The sequence below is a fragment of the Neolamprologus multifasciatus genome, chromosome 16 (assembly GCF_963576455.1).
Source record: "Neolamprologus multifasciatus chromosome 16, fNeoMul1.2, whole genome shotgun sequence".
In the NCBI taxonomy this organism is placed as follows: domain Eukaryota; kingdom Metazoa; phylum Chordata; class Actinopteri; order Cichliformes; family Cichlidae; genus Neolamprologus; species Neolamprologus multifasciatus.
The window spans coordinates 24,104,824-24,123,328 of record NC_140454.1 but is presented as its reverse complement, the minus strand read 5'-3'; the positions used below and the strand labels follow the sequence as shown (position 1 = coordinate 24,123,328).

The window sequence follows — 18,505 nt, the reverse complement described above, 5'->3', positions numbered from 1 at the left end:
CTTATTTCACTGTGCACATCTGCCTGGGACCATCTGGATAATGTCAGCATTCAACACTAAGCAGAGCAACCATCACTCTTTCCCCTCTCTGACACATCTCATCTCCTCCCAGTGAGGAAAAAAATAGAGAGAAAACACAGATCTTCCGCATTAAAGTCATGAAACAAATCAACTTTAACCATGGATGATCGGAAGCAAAATGCTTTATTAGATGTGGCTGTGGACACAAGGAGGAGAGTGGAAGAGATTAAAAACAGAGGCAGAGGTGGGAAGCTGGTTAACAGATGTGGAGGATGTGGAAGAGCTGGGTCCAGCATGGATGAGTAGAGTAATAAGTGGTTTGGAATGTGTCTTGTGACAAACCTATAACAGACAGAATGTTAGTAAAAGACAGATTACTACAAATTAATGACAAAATGTTTCAATGTTAAATGTAAGCTTTTTAAAAGTTGTTTATTTAAAAAGTTGGTGTGCATTGATACAATGGGAAAAATACATCATTTGGTTTGGTTTGGGGGATTTTGGAATCTTAATACTTTGTTTAATATACACACACGGAATTATTCTTTTATCCTGGTAAGTGTTTATAGGTAGACATCAAAGACAGAATATGAATAATTACAAAATTGCTGGCTTGTTTTATCAATCTGAGATTCCTATTTAAGTGGCAGAGGCATATTTGCATATATCTGTGTGTCTTTTTTTTTAAATCAATCGCAATCAATCAATCATAGTTTTGAAACTGATTTCTTCGTTAACCATTCCAATAAAGGTATGATTCATCCTGATACCCCACCTTCTGGTAAAATATGTTCTTATAACATCATGTTGAACTCATTCCAGCAGTTAAAGAAAGTTTCTTGAAAATTAATGTGACACACGTGTACTCTCTTTAATTCTGTTTTATTTATGTTGCACCAAATCACAACAATAGTTGTCTCAAGGCGTTTTATTTTGTAAGGTAAAGGTCTTACAATAATACAAAGAACAAAGGACAGAAAAAACCCAAACAATCATGACCCCCTTTCAGAAAGTGCTTTGACGACAGTGGGAGGGAAAAACTCGCTTTAACAGGAAGAAACCTCCAGCACAACCAGGATCAGGGACAGGCAGCTATGGGCCATGACCAGTTGGGGTGAGGGGAGGTAGATAGGACATCATGGTTATAAGAACTAAATTGAAATGGTTATTTAACTAACAAGCTAAACCAAGTTAAATATAATAACATTAAACTCTAAGATCTAATCATTTCTTTTATTTGGAATTTTGATTCTGTGTATTTTAATTACATTATAAATTACCTGATTTTTATTTATATTTCACAAAACTACTGAGTTTAAAATGAAGGTTCAGTTATTTTCTTATTGTAAAGTACCCTACATTGTTATTACCAATTCCATGAGTGTGGTTTTTGATGGTGCCTATCAGTGATCATTTGGACGGTATACTTCAAATGTTAATTTTTGGATTGCTTGAATTCTGATTAAAAAATTTCTTGGGTGTAAAGTTATAAAAAACAAAGACATTTAATAATGTTTTAGATTTAAAAAAAACAACAACTTCCACTTGTGATCTATTTAACATGTGAACCACGCGCTCGTAATAAAAAATTGTCGGCCTGCATGACTACGACATGATCAAATAAAAAAACACAGGAGCAGGTCTGTCATCATCCGTTTTTTGGAAAATATTTTGAGAATATTTATTATAAAAATATAAATGTTTCCACTACAAATCATTTTACATTAGTAGACAAGGCGATCTACATTTCCACACATAAACTCTCACACAGACACTCGAATCAGACTTGAAACATAAATTTAGGAATCTGGATATAGGGCTCATAACAGTATTGCTCTCTCAGCTGTGTCATTTTTATAAAGTAAGTCTAGAACCAAAACACAGACAGCATTGACACAGTATTTGCTCTACGCCCCTCCCCCCACCCTCCCAAAAAACGAACAATGCACTGTATAATGTTAACAAATAAATAACGTAATCATAATTGCCTTTTTATTGTAGAAAAAAAAAACAAAGCTGACAAATATAATTCAAAACAAGATAAAATAAAATACAAATGCTTTTTCTCTTTTTTTTTTAATTAAAAATGTTGCACAATTTTTATTCAGGCTTTTATACATACAAACATTTGTACAAAAAATGGATGGACATGTACATATAGTGGGATCTGTAGTGCTAGTTGCCATAATAACAATGGTTTACATTATGTACATGCTAATTAAAACACATAGCAGCAACAGTAGCATCCACAGGAAGACCAAAGAAAAGAAGACAGGACTGACAGACTGACCAAGGCTGGGTTTCCCAAAAGCACCAAAATCACCCCGTCTGTTAGACAAGTTTAATCTAGCGCCAAGGCAATAACATTTAATTTCAAAGTGCTGCAATACTGCGTACTAAGTGCTTGAAGAAACTTAAATATTGCATCCTTCTTGTTACATATTACCCAACCAAAAGCACAAAGTACCAAAGTGCCAGTTCAAAAAATCTGGGTACATGTTGCACTGAGGGATTGATTGGGTAACATCAAAGCAGGAGACTAGCATCGTAAAGTACTTCACTGTACAAAGGTCTTCTAAGGTGCTTTTAGGAAAGCCCATACTGGAGATATGACGAACTTGGATACTATCTCAGAAAGCAATCATCTATTAGATATGCTGCATCTCTTCCAGGGCAAAATCTAGTTAGTTTAGGTAATAACCAACTCTATATCCCAAAGAGAACAGAGAAAGAAGGCCAAGACTTTCTTGACGTCAAACCAACTAGTCCAACTACAGGAGGCACTCAACTTTTTTTTTGCATTAAACACACCAAAAATAATCGGTTAAAGTTAATTTTACAATATAACAAACTATTTTTTACACAAATTTTTCCAATCAAACAAAATGATAACTCCTAAATGGCTTTTATTAATAAATTATGAATTCAAACCTAAGTTACTGGACTATAACCTCAGATAGGCAGTGTTAATCTCAACCTACTAAACTGATCTTACACAGGCAAAAATTACACTCTTTAGAAAGAAAATGAGAGTTGTGAGAGTTTGATGATGCTAACTTGTCTTCCCTAAAGAAGAAACATGAGCTCTGAGTATATTACACTTCTGCAATACATCAACAGCAGAAGCAGAGGGCTGACATTGATTTTACTTGTTGTCTCTCATCATCATCCCTCTGTTTTCCCTTTTCTTGCACATGTTTCTTAACCTGAATTCTCAGTTCTAGTTTGCTCCATTTTCCCCATCAGTTTGTCCTTGCTTGAGAAAACATAAGGAAGTATACATCCTGAGATTTCACACAAAGGGGTTACAGAGAGAACTGCACTAAAACTGTACAATATCTGTTCATAAGCACAAAGAACACAGATGTCACCATAAAGAAAAATCTGTGGGTGAAGTGATTTATGGCCCCTGTTATTTTTAAAGCACAGCATTCAATACATTTTACATGTGATAGACTCATGGCTTCCATACAATGAAATTATTCCACTGATTATATTATTATTGCTTTTAAGTGACATGTCTACTGAATGCAAATGCTATAGATCAGAGCTACGGAGTAAAATGGCTCGGTTAGCATCTCGGTGTGTCCATTCCAGCTGAGATCTCGCATGGATAGAGACAGTAAATGAAGGTAGTTGCAACAAAATCTCACGCTTCAGACTTCCTCACTCCAGGAGGGCTCTACAAGTGGGGCAGCTGCTGCTGTCCGTCGTACCCTTCTTTGCAAGGTGTTTCAGTTGTTTCACTGCCTTGGACTACAGGCTGATTCTCGGGCGTGCTGTGGGTAAGCCATAATCATGGAGACGTCCGGCTATATGTTAATGCAGTCCTTGCCCTGCATCCCAGTACAGTTCTCCTTTGTCTTCCTGATCAGGTCTCTCTGACCTTCTTCTCTTTTCTCTGCTCTCTACCCCCCTCTTAGTTTGTAAGGCAACTCAACATGGGCACAGAGGGGCAGAGGGTTGAGTCAGCCAGTTACCTAGCAGGTAGAACTGAACTGAGCTCTTCTCCACTTCTCTGCCAGGACATCTTTCAAATGAAACAATGAAAGACATCATTTGAATCATGCCATATTTTTCCGCCATTTTCAGTCTGAATATGCAGCCACTGTGTTAGAGTGCAATTAGCAAACACAGTCTGTCAACACAGACCAACAGATAGGTCTCTGGTGGTTTTCATTTGTCGGGTCCATTTTTTTAAACAGGTACTGGGCCATTCTTGTTGTGAGAATCTAGGGCTTTCAAGCTGCTCACTATCTTCTTCTGCGGTCCTACAATAGTCACTCCAACCTTTTTTAGATCCCTGGTTTGCAAGAAAAGCGAGAAACGGGGAGAAAGGGGCAGAGTGAGGTTGAAAAATAAATGGGACAAAATCAGACAGAGAGAAAGATGGGAAGGAAAAAAATGGAAACGTGTGCGTTAGTGATAGTAAATATGACATCCGTGTGACAATAGTGGCATGCTCCCAGTGTTGCTCCCTTCGCTTCCCTGTGCGCCTGTCATTTGCAAAGGACTGCATTTCCCAGAAGGCTTCACTGACAGCTGCCATTATGACCCTGTCAGGGTAGAAAACAATAAAATGCAAGGGCCACAGTGGCAGAACAGAACTACTCTTCTGCATTGCATTAAGCTGGATTTCTTTGACAGGTACACTTAATTTTGTGGAGAGGAGCAGCACAGGGACATGTGTTGAACATGACACTCGTTCATAAACTGCTTCTGTTAAAGCGTTAATACTCTTAAAAGCTCTTAGAAGGTTGGTTACTTGCATTCAAAGAAAAGACCACTTGAGTTAACTAGAATACAGTTGTTAAGAGTGTTATACAGTGTAAACCTGAAATAGACAAAGCAGTTAGTCAGCTTAATTTAAATATTGCACCATTTCTTCAATAATAAACATACACTACCAAAAACTTTAAAATACATAGAAAGCAGTACACAGAGTATTGATTTTACAGCACACAGCAATCACAGCACATGTTAGGACTCCTTTCTCCTAAATAGTGTATTGTATTAGTAGAAGCAGTGGGATTATGGCATTTCTGCAAGAAACTCTTTCAGCCATTTAGTGCTTTTTGAAAAATCAAAACAATGTTTTTATTTTCCATATGCAAGCAGAAAGTTTAGTTTGAAATAGAGTTAAAAAAAATATAGATACAATTTGAAAACCCAGAAACTGACAGTGATCCAAATTACAGATTCTGCCTTACTTTGTGTGACAATTTTAAGGGATAGTTGCTTCAGTGTTGATTATACAAATTATTCTGTTGTCAAGTTGACACAATACTTGGGTTTACAACTATCTACCTTTGCAACAAAAAAGATAAATAATTAATCTGTAATTTATAAGCTTTTCATTTGGTCTGTTTTCTGGTCATTAGCATGCAAAAGAGGCTGAAACCAGCATCTACTGCTGATTATGTGTGCAATACTAATCAACATTTACACTGTATTAGTATTTTGAGCACCAAATCAGTAGCCCTGTTTTAGAACATGTGGCATTTTACTCTTTTTTTTATAATTCCAGCCTAAAATGGGATGAAGTTACCACTCAATAAAAACTAACTATCCCTTCAAAGGTCAGACAAGTGAAAGCCCATCAGTGGTTCTGGAGGTTATTGATCTTAGACCTAGGCCTTGGTCCTCCACCCACCATCCAGAGCTTGAGTAGGGTGGAGAGGAGCTGGGTGTTAGAGAGTGGTGATCCCCATGGATGGCTCCCATTCTGGGCAAGTGGCTTGTGTGACGTGGACCTCCGTCAGAACCACTCTACTGAGAAACAGCCAGGCCCAGCAATGTTAACACATTAAACTAGATATTATTGTTATGGGTGGTATTAGCACATTTTGTAAGAATAAACACAAACTGCTTATCTCACCTCTGTGGCAGACAAGACATCAATGATGACTTGTCTGCCACTGCAATGAGAATGTTTTCTTTAAGGGGTAATAACAATAAAGTGTATAGATTGTGATTATATTGTATGCTGATTTATTTTTGTGTGTGTCTATCACATTGTAAAAGAAAATCTAAAAATTAAAAAAAAAAAGATCCTAAAATGATTAGAAAACATTTTGACATTGTAAGTGAACAGGTGAAAAAAATACTTCAAATGATGCAGTATTTATATGTCAGTCCATCTTCTCTTCTTGAAAAAGGATTAATCAATTACCCCAACAGATGACTCAGCACACTGCGGCCGAGTATGATAACTGTTCCTCTGAGGTCAGAACATTGCCAGGCCTTGTGCTGAATATCAAGAACTAGATTAAGACTGTACAGATCAATACAGAAATCTATACAGTGCAATTCATAGTCTGAGCCAAGGCTTCTGCCTTGTAGCTGAGCTTAGGTGCCTTCAGTGGATTAATACTGCGGTGATCCAATTTAGCATCTAACCACTGAAAAGGCATTGTAGACCAATATATTATGTTTAATGCACGATTCCTTCAGTGCAATTTGTCTTTGATGTATTTTGTCAATACTGATTGTGGATTTCCACCTAGTCTGTGCACTAAATACAACATTTTAAGATAACCTTTTCATAGATTAAACACATTCATTTATCACATTGGATAGTGACTTATAAGAGAAGAGAAAAAAACATTTTGTGTAGTACTCCTACACAAGAAAAGAACCATAATAAAAATTACAGGAAGCTGAAAGTATATATTTCAGAATTAAGCACTCTGTGTGGAAAATAAACACACTTGAGCTTGTCTTAAGGTAGTACAGAGCATTACGTATAACATTTCCAGGAAAAACTATTCTGTTCCAGTTACAAGTCAATGAAGTCTACAGTTGGCACTGTGAGGAGGTCTGCTAAACAACAGCTTTTTTTAATATCAGCTCCAACCAATTTAACATAGTTTAAACTCATGCACAACACACAATCCTTCTTTCCAGCATATTAAGCCCAACACAGTTAATGACTCCCTGCTTTGTACAGTTATTGAGTTACAACTGCTTGTAGTACTGACCACCAGTCCCCAATTGCCCCCACAACTGCTATTAACGCAGAGAATGGCTGCTTTGATCACAATGATTAGAAATGTCCAATTATTTACTCTGTCACATTCCACATCAATTAAACTAGCAGCAGGCCAACAGAGCGAGGAAAAAGGAGGACGGGGAGAGGGAAAGAAAGGGACCGAACAACAATACACACTGTAGGACCTACTTTCTTACCAAGTGAACATACTGTAGGTCCTATATTGTGTGCTCGCCAGTTGTGATTTCTCTGGATGTGGCTGCCAAATAATTTTCTAGCAATCTATCCTTGCTCTATTCTTTGCATTTTAATGCTTTACAGCACAGAGAATGCCATGTCTTTGCACACCTACTTGACAGCTATGCCTTCATTTTCTCTTTCAAAGGCCCCTCTCGCTACTCTTTTATCTTGTCAAATCTCCCCTTTCATTCTCTCTCTCAATAGCTTCTTTCTTATTCCCTTTCCCTCATGGAACTCACAACTCTTCTACCCTCTCTTTCTCCCTCTTTTTTTTTTTTGGTTTCTCTTTTTTTTCTCTTTCTTTCAATGCTCTCACCTTCCCCTCTGGTCATACTTGCAGCATTGAAAGCATAGCTAAAGACCTGTCTTTATGAGTTTCCATGAGTCTCATCTGGACACCTTTAGTGATGGCTCTATAGCTTTCTTTACTTAGTGAGAACAAGAGAATGTGTGTGCTTGTTCTTCACCAAGAGTCTCTTCAAATTCCTGGGCCTTACCTCTGATACTTGGGCTCTGTAAACACTGCTGACATGAATAGGCAAAGAAGCCTAATGTGTGTGTCTGTGTGTGTTGTTGCCTTACTCTGTGGAGGTTTTGGCCAGTGTGTCACAGGAGCTGTAGCTGACCCCAGAGAAGGCCTCCTTGCAGGGCAAGGTCCTCATTCCATCCATCCAGTCGCCCATCGTTCCCACTGAGGGAACCTCTGAACTGCTTCTGTCCAACAACAAGTTGGCTGGCCTGACAGAGAGGAGAAGAATAGTCAAGGGAGAAGCAAACATATCAATAAGTGATGATGAACCACTTGTAAGATTTTCATGTTCTAGATGTCATTAGAGTTCACACCATACTGTAGTTTAAGGAAAACAGGAGAATAAATACCACCAGGTATCACAGTTTCTGTTTTATCTACAGCCAGCTGATGTCAGAGTGAACTAGTCCTACAACTATGTATATATAACATATATACAAAGCGTATATAAAGTATATTTTTTTGGTGTGTATGCTCTTATATTGTCTTTTCATGCATACACTATTGCACCATTTACAGAGTCTGAAGCATGTCAGACATGTCAGAGTGTGTGTGCAAAATGGTCTGCATGCTTTACAGTCTCAGAAACAGTTTGGCAACTGCATTTTCACAACAGACATCAGCCTTTGTTCATTGTTCATGTTATCATCAGCAGTCATTGCTTCACTGTCCTTTTTTATTATTTTGCGCTAGCAATGTTTCTGGCAAATTCCATCATTATTTCCTGTAGCAGATGTACCATGCAGCAGAACGTAGCATTAGATTTGATTAGACTTGATGGTTTCAATTGGATCAAATCGTATTAAATGCTCTGCGTTGGGCTTTAAAATGCTCAGTCAACAGTAGAGGGTGTAGGGAAAAACTGCAGGCACTGTTGTGACTAGCTCTGATTGATGTTTGCCAAAGGGAGGGGGGGCCGAGGAACAATGACGGGTAAAAAGACTTACAGAGAGTAAAGGTACATTAGAGCTGGAGAGTGCAGAGGGCCCAAGGAAACAATGTGCTTTATTAATGTCGACTTTCAGATACCGCAACTCATGTTTATACAAATGTGATTCCCTCAGCTACTGTGAAACCTGAGCACATTAGTGCAGCGAATGGGAAACAAAGCCAAACCATATCAGGTCAAACTACAGCTCATAACACAATAATCAATCCAGTAGTAGCACACTGTGCGTTTTCATTTTGATTTTCTGAGTATCATCTAAAACTGGGTTCCCAAAACTAAGGACACACTGCATTTGTCACAAAGATCAGATAAATACACCTGTGCCAAGATATGTATGGCGCTCAAGGGAATACAGCAAAGCAGGTCAAAAAAAAAGAACAACAACAAAAAAAAAAAAAAACAGATAGCGCTCCCTTGGGTAAAACTATTCATAGCACTGTAAACAAACTCATTAGAATACCAGAAAGTCCACCTCTGCCTAATTGACTTGGAAATTGGCAAGGAAGTTTAAAGCCACTCTAAATGTGCCAGGGTTTGTGTACCTATAGAAAAAAAAGGTATAATTTCATAAGATATGTTACGTGCTTTCTTCACCTGCTCTAATCAAAATGTATTTTATTGATTTAATTTTCTTTAATTAAATCAATATAATATAATTAAACTATAATCAAAATGATGTCAGAACCAAAAATCATATAGCTCCCACTGAGCAATGGTGTCAGAAACAGCACACCAAGCCAACAAAATATTAGGCACATTGAGATTATTGAGATGGTATCCTAAGTGATGACAGGAGAAAAGAAGAAAAAGAAGGAGAAAAAAGATGAACTTGAGGTGGTGGAGTGGGTGCTGTTACAGTGATTGAGTCTTTTCCTGCCAGATCAGAGGGTTGTCAAAATGCTGAGGGCCCCCAGGACCCCCTGGAAAGATGGTTTGTCTGCAAAGGAGGGAATTGAGGGCTAGATGGAGGGGGTGGTTTGCATGAGCACAAAAAGAAAGTAATATGTGAATCTTCTGACAGTAGAAACCCATTTAAAAAAATATTTTAAATATGTGTTACTTCTTTTTGAAAAAAGAGGAAGAGGAATCAATAGAGACTTTTGCTGATATTTGCTGGAAAACAAATCAGGAAAAATCAATTAAGATATAGAAAAGATAACTATCTTCCATTTAAAGTTTTGGGCTATAAAAAAAAATCTTTTTTCAGGATTATTGATCTTCTTCCCCCCCCCCCTCCTACACCCCTTTTTTCTTTCTATCTTTGATCTTTTTTCCTCTTTTTGTCTCATTTTTTTCCCTTCTGCTGTCTCCACTGAGAGGTAAACTGCAGATGACCTTGATTTGTCTCCCTTATCATTTTCAATGTTTCCTTTGTTGTTACATTTTCAGGAACATCTTGTTGCAGCTCAAGAGACACAATGATTGGTGAGGAAACAGAGAGATGTGATGAATTGGAAAATCATAAAAAAAGGATCTGTCTGAGGCTTGGGGTTTGGGGTGGGGGGTAATGTCTACTTAATACTATATAGCAAAGCAGAAAACACCCACTTGAAAATATAGATGAAAATATGACTACATCAGAGAGAAAGGGAGTCGGGTTATATATTCCCTTTTTTCGCTGTCATTAAGCTTCACTTTTTGTTCTGTAGTTCTCCTTGTTTTAATCTCCAAATAATCTTCTGATTTTTGAGCTCACAAAAAAGGGAATGAAATTACCTTTCACCGTGACAGCTCCAAGGCAATTCAAGGACAGTTTAGACTGATATTTAGGGGCAATATTAGCCCTTTCAGTTGCAGCCCTTTGCTGCCACTGCCAAATTGGATGATATCATATAGTTTTAACCAGTACTCTGGTGGGTTGAGGAAAGCTAAACTGACATTTTGATTTGATTTTAGCAACAATACGTGACTGTGCTCCGAATTCTTTGTTCAATTTATTTTCACTGTGGAGTTTTAGTAGTGTCTGACCAAACAGTTTAAGAATTTTTGGTAACTGAATTGAGGTATTGCTCATCATATGTAATGGCAACTAGTCTATTTAACTTCTATACAGTTTTTCATACTTGTGACTTTTTAGATATTCTCATCAACATATACCTCTCTGTATTAAATGCCTGTGTTCTTTTCTACTATCAGGTGGTTTCCATTCACAGTTGAATGTCTGCCCATTTCAATTGCCAAGCAAAGTCCAGGCACCAATCCTTGTTGCTTCCCAAGTCCTTTTATCCAACCTATGTTCCTGGCCTCTCTGGATAAAGGTTGATATTTGAGATATTCTCTATATAAATATTTTAGATTTGATAAAACTTTGAGTGTTATGTATTTAAAGGTAATACTGTAAGCAGCCATTGGCATGCTTTGTTGTGCAGAAAAAAAACTATCTTTGATTTAGAAAGTGCGATTGCAGCAATCTCGCGTAATTTAGACACCCTGAAAGTTAAGCCAGATACACAATGGCTGCTAACCTCTACTGGACACCAGTTGGCCCATAATTAGCCCCTGACAGTCAACCTTGGCCTTCTGACTCTCTCATCATCCATATGCAGGAAGAGTAAACTGACCAGGTCCCACCCTCGAAGTTTCCAGATGCTCTACTTGGTTCACAGGCTTTGTTCTGGGCTTTGTGGAGGAGGGGGTATTGCATTAGCAAGCCAGGACAGCCCTGAGACAAACGAGGTGTGTGGAGCTGAGTGCAGCTGCTCCCGCTGTGCAACTGCCGCCGCCACCACACACATACACACATACGCACAGCGAGTTCTCATAAATCAACGCACCAGCCTCTGTCGGCCAGCCTGTGCTCACCCAGTGTTAAAAGCCAATCAGGAAAATTACATGCAAACTCCAAGGGACCTATTTTCACTTTCTTAAGAAATCATTAGTCAATGTTACTAGCTTTGACGTCTACATAATACCATGGCCGTCTGCTGCAGACCCAATGCCTGTATCCCTTCTTGCCCAGGACTGACAAGTGTATGTTGCCCTGCTTACCCACACACCCCTGGGAGAAAATGACTGATTCAATAAAGGCAAGGAACAAAGAATTAACAAGGGCAAAAAAGAAAGAGAAACAAATAAGATAACATTTTTGAAAATATCAGAAAAGAGATCTGATACATTTTCTAGTGGTGCTAATAAAGCAGAAGAAATAGGCGGTGTTTATATTGAGCTCCTTTGTGTACAGGTGGTAAAACGAGTGAAAGAAACTTCCCCATCCCAAATTTTCATGACATTAAAAATGTTAAATTATATTATTGAGAAGTAGAACTTTCATAAATATGCTGATAATATGTCTAGTAATCACCAGCCAGAACTTTATATGACCTAAAATACAGTACTGGATTGTCTAGTGCATGGCAATAAAATTAAAAGAAGAAGAGAAAAAAAGAACATCTTAGAAACCATTCAAGACTAAGAGACATTCACCAGCCTTGCATGGTTTTGACCAGCAGTTCTGGGTTTTTCTTTTCGTATTTTCTTAAGTGCAAAGTTTTATATATGCAAGTGACAAGCACCTAAAAATAATAATGAAAACAAATACACGTAAGATGGCTTTGATACCTGGATGTGGTGTTCGCTGTGATTTTGAGGCTACTGGGGTTGCGGATGAGTTTATCCAGGATGCTAACTATCTGCTCAAACTTGGGCCGATTGTTCCTCTCTTTTTGCCAGCAGTCCAACATGAGCTGGTAGAGGGTGGCAGGGCAGTCCATGGGTGGGGGCAGTCGGTAACCTTCATCTACAGCCTTTATTACCTTTATGAGGAACAACACGGACAGCATTTGAAAAAAGGCAGATAATATTCAGAACAAAATACATTGTAATAGTAAATTATTTTTTTCTCAGTTTTGTAAGAATACTTTACTAGAGTACGTCTTTCTGTATCTCATCTGAGATACAGAAATTTGTCAAATGTGCAAAGGTGGTAGCCCTGCAGATGTGGATGTGTACCTATTAAAGGAATGCAACTTTGCAAATAAATAGAACTTACATCCTGATTGGACATCTCCCAGTATGGTCGTTCCCCATATGACATCACCTCCCATAGCACAATGCCGTAACTCCAAGCATCACTGGCAGATGTAAACTTCCTGTAGGCGATAGCCTCTGGAGCAGTCCACCGAATAGGGATTTTACCTCCCTGAAATACAGACAATGAGAGGTCATTCATTGAGCTCATTTTGTATTTCAGTCATTCAATCTGTCATTGAAAAACATCAATAATTCTTGAGCATAACTAATTTTCTACCTAAAATTATGTTGTTGTTTTTTTGGATAAACCTTTTGATATTACATCTTTAAATCTTTAAAAACTTTTTAAAAATAGAATTTCAAAGTTTAGTACTGCTCGTGGATATAAATATTTCAAACTGGATGTATTCTTGAGCAAAATTTCTGAAAACCAGGATTTGGATCTGAGGTGCAGGTTTGTGTGCAATGCAAGAATATTTCTTATGAATATTATTTAGGCTGTTCTTAAACCCCTAAATCCTGGTGGTCTTCGTGGTTTGGATTTAAGTGTGGCGATCACAGCTTCAGATTCAAAACTGTAACGATTATTTTTCCAGTCTGGTCTGGAAGAGTCTAAAGTTTATGTTTCATCACAGAAAGGTGAACCACGCATAAGCTTTTTTTTTTTTTTTTACCTTTCACTTTCATTTCATTGTCTTTAATTAATTTGTTTTCCCAGACTGTCTAAGACTTTAAAATTGTCACATAAGGGGACATTGAACTTTATTGTAACAAAACACATTATATTAAGATTTAATCAAAATTATCATCAGTCTTAAAGAAAGTTAAAGCCAGAAAGAAAAACCCATTCATCAAATTGTAATCCAAGGTGCCCTGGATAACCCCATACTACAGTGTGTAGCTGTATTTGTCATTTTAGCTAAAAATCAAGACAGATTATAGGGAGGACTGATGGTAGCCAAAGTTAACAGAAACCTTGGCCCAATCAGTTGGGTTTTGCCTAATGCTGTGCAGTCACACAAGCTGCACTCTAAACTTTACATTCTTCTATTACTATTTCCATACTGAAGTTATGGAAATAATGGGGAATGTATGTATGAAATGCAGACAGCCAACAAATGGCGGCACACATAAAGCAGTTTACAAAGAAACACTTTATAAATACAAACAAGAAAATACACTCTGCTCTTGCACTTATACTATACCCAGCTGCTGCACAAAGATATTAAAGTCTAAAATGTGCAGAAATACCCTTAAACGTGGGACGCACATGCATGTAAACATGCACATATGACCACAAACCTTTGATTTTTTCCTTAAAAAACAATGACTAAAGAAGTGGAGAGAAAAAAATCCACTGAAGCCCACATGTGCTAGCATTGTCAGTTACTTTAATGCAGCAGAGTTTATTATTCTGTCTCATTATTTCAGATTATGAATTTCTGGGAGAAAGGCAAACGGCACATTGACTGTTTATTTGACAAGCCATTCTCAGCCAGAAAATTATACTCTGTCTAAAAGGCTGCACGCATGGTTGAGACCACAGATTCCTCAGTTGAGAATGGCCACACACGCACACACTTCCAAAGGTTAAGATCAGTGTCTGGATCATAATTTGCCTACTGGGTGTGTTTCAATTTGAGCATCTAATGCTAAGGCAAATAAAAAATGCTTTTACGATATTTTTTGTTTTTTAAATTTAATGGAAATGGTGGAAAGAAATCAATAAATGGCATAAAACATCCAGGTTCTGGTACTCAAGGTAGGTTTGAAAAAGCAATCAAAGGCCTTTATTTCACAGGGCTAATGACATTAAAAATACATGAATGCATACCAGGTTATGCTTCTTCAGGATGTAGAGATGCAAAGACACAAACAGAGCAATTAGAGCTTCTCTCACCACAGGTGTGCAAATCTAATTACATGCATACACTTCTTTCTGAAAAATTTAATTGCCCAAACTTACTGGGAGACCATCTGTAGGATTCCATTTTTATGATCTTTCTCATAATACTAATTTTCCATTGCCTATGTGCTATTATTACATTGTTATGGGAAGTATCCTAAGTGGATTTCCAAGGTAAGTTGAAACACAGATTTTCCATCATCGTAAGAAGCACTGTAAATGTCTGAAATCGTCTTCTTGGCACTTACCCTTTTAAATATGCTTCTAAAAGCGAGACATGATACTTTTTGAAAGTATCTGTGTTTTTCCTCCTAAAGGATGAACTTTATCAACTTCTGTGTATCACCTATCAAACGGCTTTTATAAGTTGTAATCAGCCCAATGGATCTGGCCAGTAGATGCCTTCTCTACTAGCTAGCAGCCTCAAGAGGCAGTTCCTGCCATTGTTGTAAACAGGCACCAACAGATTATGCAGGATACCTCAAAGAATTATCTGAAAAAAGTTCAATCTAAGAAGTAAAAACCTCTGTCTTTTACATTATGAAAGCAAATGACAGTGGCAAAGCCCAACAATATTCTTCTGAATGAGACACATCGTCTTATGGCACATGGGGCTTTAATGGTCTTCCCTATGACCTTCCAGTTTAGGATATGTGGATTTATGTCTGCCCTTTAACAACTAGTTTTTTATGTGTCGTTCACCCTTGCTGTGATATGTGAGGGGAACAGGTGCACAGCATCTGTGTCTGTGTATGTGTGATGACAAAAACAAAGACAAAGACCGGAAGAGGATGGAGTGCGTTGTTTTTTGGCGAGGGGATTACTTTTGCTGGAGAGGATATATATAGAATTGATATAAAACAGTGTTGTCTTTAAATGTTTTATTTGTATTTGTATTCCAACTCACCCTAGTTGTGTAAGCAGCCTCTGGGTCATCCTCCAGCACCCGGGACAAGCCAAAGTCTGACACTTTACACACCAGATTGCTGTTGACCAAAATGTTTCGAGCAGCCAAGTCTCTATGAACGTAACCCATGTCTGACAGATACTTCATGCCTGAAGCAATACCGCGCAGCATGCCAACCAACTGGATTCCTGTGAACTGGGCATCATGTTTCTAAAAAAGGAGATATACGAAATAATTATAGAAAGAAAAGCGTGCTTTTCCCTACTGCTACACGTTAACATACATTATACAGTACACAAAGGGAATCTGACCTTTTGGGGTATTTGCATAAAATGAAACTTTTCTGCATTTTCATTTCATTTCATTTTCATTAACCTTTAAAAATCACCTTTGACATTATGTACCTCATCTTTCGTTTCAACTATGAAATCCCAGAGCCAAATACAAAGTAATGTATGGAAATAAGGATTAGACCATAAAAATGAATTTCTATTTTAAATAAATCACTGCTGTTATTGTGGAGCAGTTTTCATATGCTACATATGTGATGACACACATAGACAATATGAACACTGGCATCCACATATATATATTTGAATGGTGTATATTCATTAGAAAATCATATAATGTGGAAAAAAGGGATATAATGCATTTCCATGGCACATTACCCAATGGATTTTTATAGCCAAATGTTTGCCAGGTGTTGAGTTGCAGCAGTCAAACATATAGTGGGTGAGATGTAAACGCAAAGCACATTTTATTGTTTGCATTGGCAAGCAGCGGTGTTTACACTGATTCAAACTGGCAAGAGTTCATAACTAGGCATATATGTTCTACGATCTGCTGCTACTATCTGAATATGAGATAAATATAAACTGAGGAAACATGAGGAGAGCCATATGATTTTTTTTTTTCTTTCAGGAAGATCTCTCCTCTTGTGCTCATTATCCATACCACTTTCATTTTGTCTGTTCTTGCTGCTCTTTGTATCTTCTGTTGCCCTGCATTGTCAAATTCATTCCATTCAGAATTTGAGCATAAATACTCTTATCTTATGGTTTATGTGTCTGTGTTGTCTGTTTAAGGCAATCGTCCAGTCTTCTCTATAAATTCAATTTAAATAATCATCTCTTCCAAGTAACTGCAAGTTATGTAAATTTTGCATGGTCACAGTTTTTGAAGTAACTTTTACATTTTTCTTTCAAAACTATCTATCAATAGGCTTTCATTAAGCTCTTTGTAGTTAGTATGGCTTGTCTGTATATATTGATAAAGATTTATTTTCACATGAAATGGCTGATTCTGAGTGTATGATAAGTATGTTTTTCTCTAAAAACCAACCAGACCTTCCACTTCATTTTGAACCATTAGTGGCCAGGACACCTGGTTTAGTCACTTCAAAGCTTTGTAGATTCATAACACAGACATAAGCTAAAGCGCAAAGCTATGAATTTCCGTATGCGTGCTTGTGTGTTTATGACACATTTTCAGTGATGAAGTGCAGGCCTCTATCAAAAGGTCGGCAGACAACAGCTACACGTCCTGGATTTGTCTACGTGTGTTGCAGACGCATGTGGAAAAAGGCTAAAACAGGCATTAGTACATATGCTTTCATGCCAGTGTTGCGGCTTGGCTGCCGTGCTTTGGCTAATTTCAGTAAGGCTGGTCAATTTCTCTGTAAGAGACAGAGGCATGGCAAGAATCACATTCAGTCCTGGCTGAAAGAGCAGTTCAAAACATTTTGTTCGCTGACAAGGTGTAAGAAGAGTACAGCTGAAAGAAATCTGCTAAAACCAGCATATCTCAGGTACTTTATAGTGTATACAGTGCAATGTGTTATAATGTAGTGTTAAAACTTACAATATTAGCTGACTGTCCTAATTCGTTTCATATATAAAATATAAATAATACTTACATAAATTATAAAATAAGAACCTATGACAAAGCTGACATTCAATGTTTCTTAATTTTCAGCTAGCCATTAATCGTTCATTGCAAAACTGGTTTGGGTTTGTACCTCTTCAGTGCATTAAAATTCCATAAGTGTGTTATTAATTATTACTCACTCTTAAGAAGCTGTCAAGAGATCCATTTTCCATGTACTCGGTGACGATCATGACAGGTTTACCTACAACAGGAAGATTTCAATAAATCCCCATATCATACCAGCAATAGGACTAAAAAAAATTAGTGCAATAACATCCTGAATACTTAAAAAAAAACAACAACAACAACAACAAAAGAAAACCCTCTTTTGTGCCAGTATTGTATTGATTTTAGATTTATTCTCTGAAACAAGCAAAAATAATAATGAGTGGACATTAAGAGCTGTACCTCGACATTAAACAGACGTACACAGACCCTGAGAGTGACCAGGCTGAACAGTACGTTCAGCTCTTTTCTCTCAGTTACACTCACATGCACGCCTACATACACACACGCCCACACACACCAGAATGAAATGATCCTAGTCATAGTTTTAGGGTCCCAGCAGGTCACCTGTCAGAGTGTGACATCTTTATTTCTGTGGAAGATCTGGCTGTAAATCCATGCTGCCTGCTATCATCTGTACCTGATCAGACTGTGGCCAGCACAGAGTTTATTACAGAGGGGGGAAAGGGGGGGGGGGGGGGGGGGACTCTTTAAAAAAGCTTTAAATCAGCCATGGTTAAATGAACAGCATCCGTGTCAGGACTTGTTTGTGCCCCAGATGGCTTTGTTCTCTCAGCTTCACTCTTGACTTACCACCAGCCATATTCTTCTTTTCCATTTTTTATTCTGATTAATGTGCCCTGCTCCCTCCTCTTTCATTCCTGACCTACCTTTTCTCTATCATACCTGCCTCTCTTTCCCCATCACCCCTTCCCTCCCTCTCATCTCCATCCCTCTTGCATGTATTAATGTGAACCAACCCCACATCTGGAAAGAAAGGGACTTTTTTTTCAGGAATCGCGCAGGCTGAAGGGAGAGGGTGACGGAATTAGTTGTGAAAA

At 37.8% G+C, this 18,505-nt stretch overlaps 1 protein-coding gene across 4 annotated transcripts in view; it reads right to left on the bottom strand.

The window, feature by feature from the left end:
* Positions 1–2,081: 2,081 nt before the first annotated feature.
* epha3 (eph receptor A3) overlaps positions 2,082–18,505 on the bottom strand; it is a 91,562-nt gene continuing 75,138 nt past the window's right edge. For 3 of the 4 annotated variants that reach the window (XM_085135319.1, XM_085135320.1, XM_085135322.1), the window contains 6 exons: positions 17,579–17,640; positions 15,513–15,722; positions 12,719–12,868; positions 12,289–12,482; positions 7,835–7,990; positions 2,082–4,324 (listed from right to left, as the gene is read on the bottom strand). In XM_085135319.1, the coding sequence (XP_084991445.1) occupies positions 4,219–4,324; positions 7,835–7,990; positions 12,289–12,482; positions 12,719–12,868; positions 15,513–15,722; positions 17,579–17,640 (878 nt within the window). In that variant the 3' untranslated portion in view covers positions 2,082–4,218. Of the gene's footprint in view, positions 4,325–5,674; positions 5,794–7,834; positions 7,991–12,288; positions 12,483–12,718; positions 12,869–15,512; positions 15,723–17,578; positions 17,641–18,505 lie in introns of all 4 variants that reach the window. The other variant, XM_085135321.1, reaches the window with a different exon arrangement.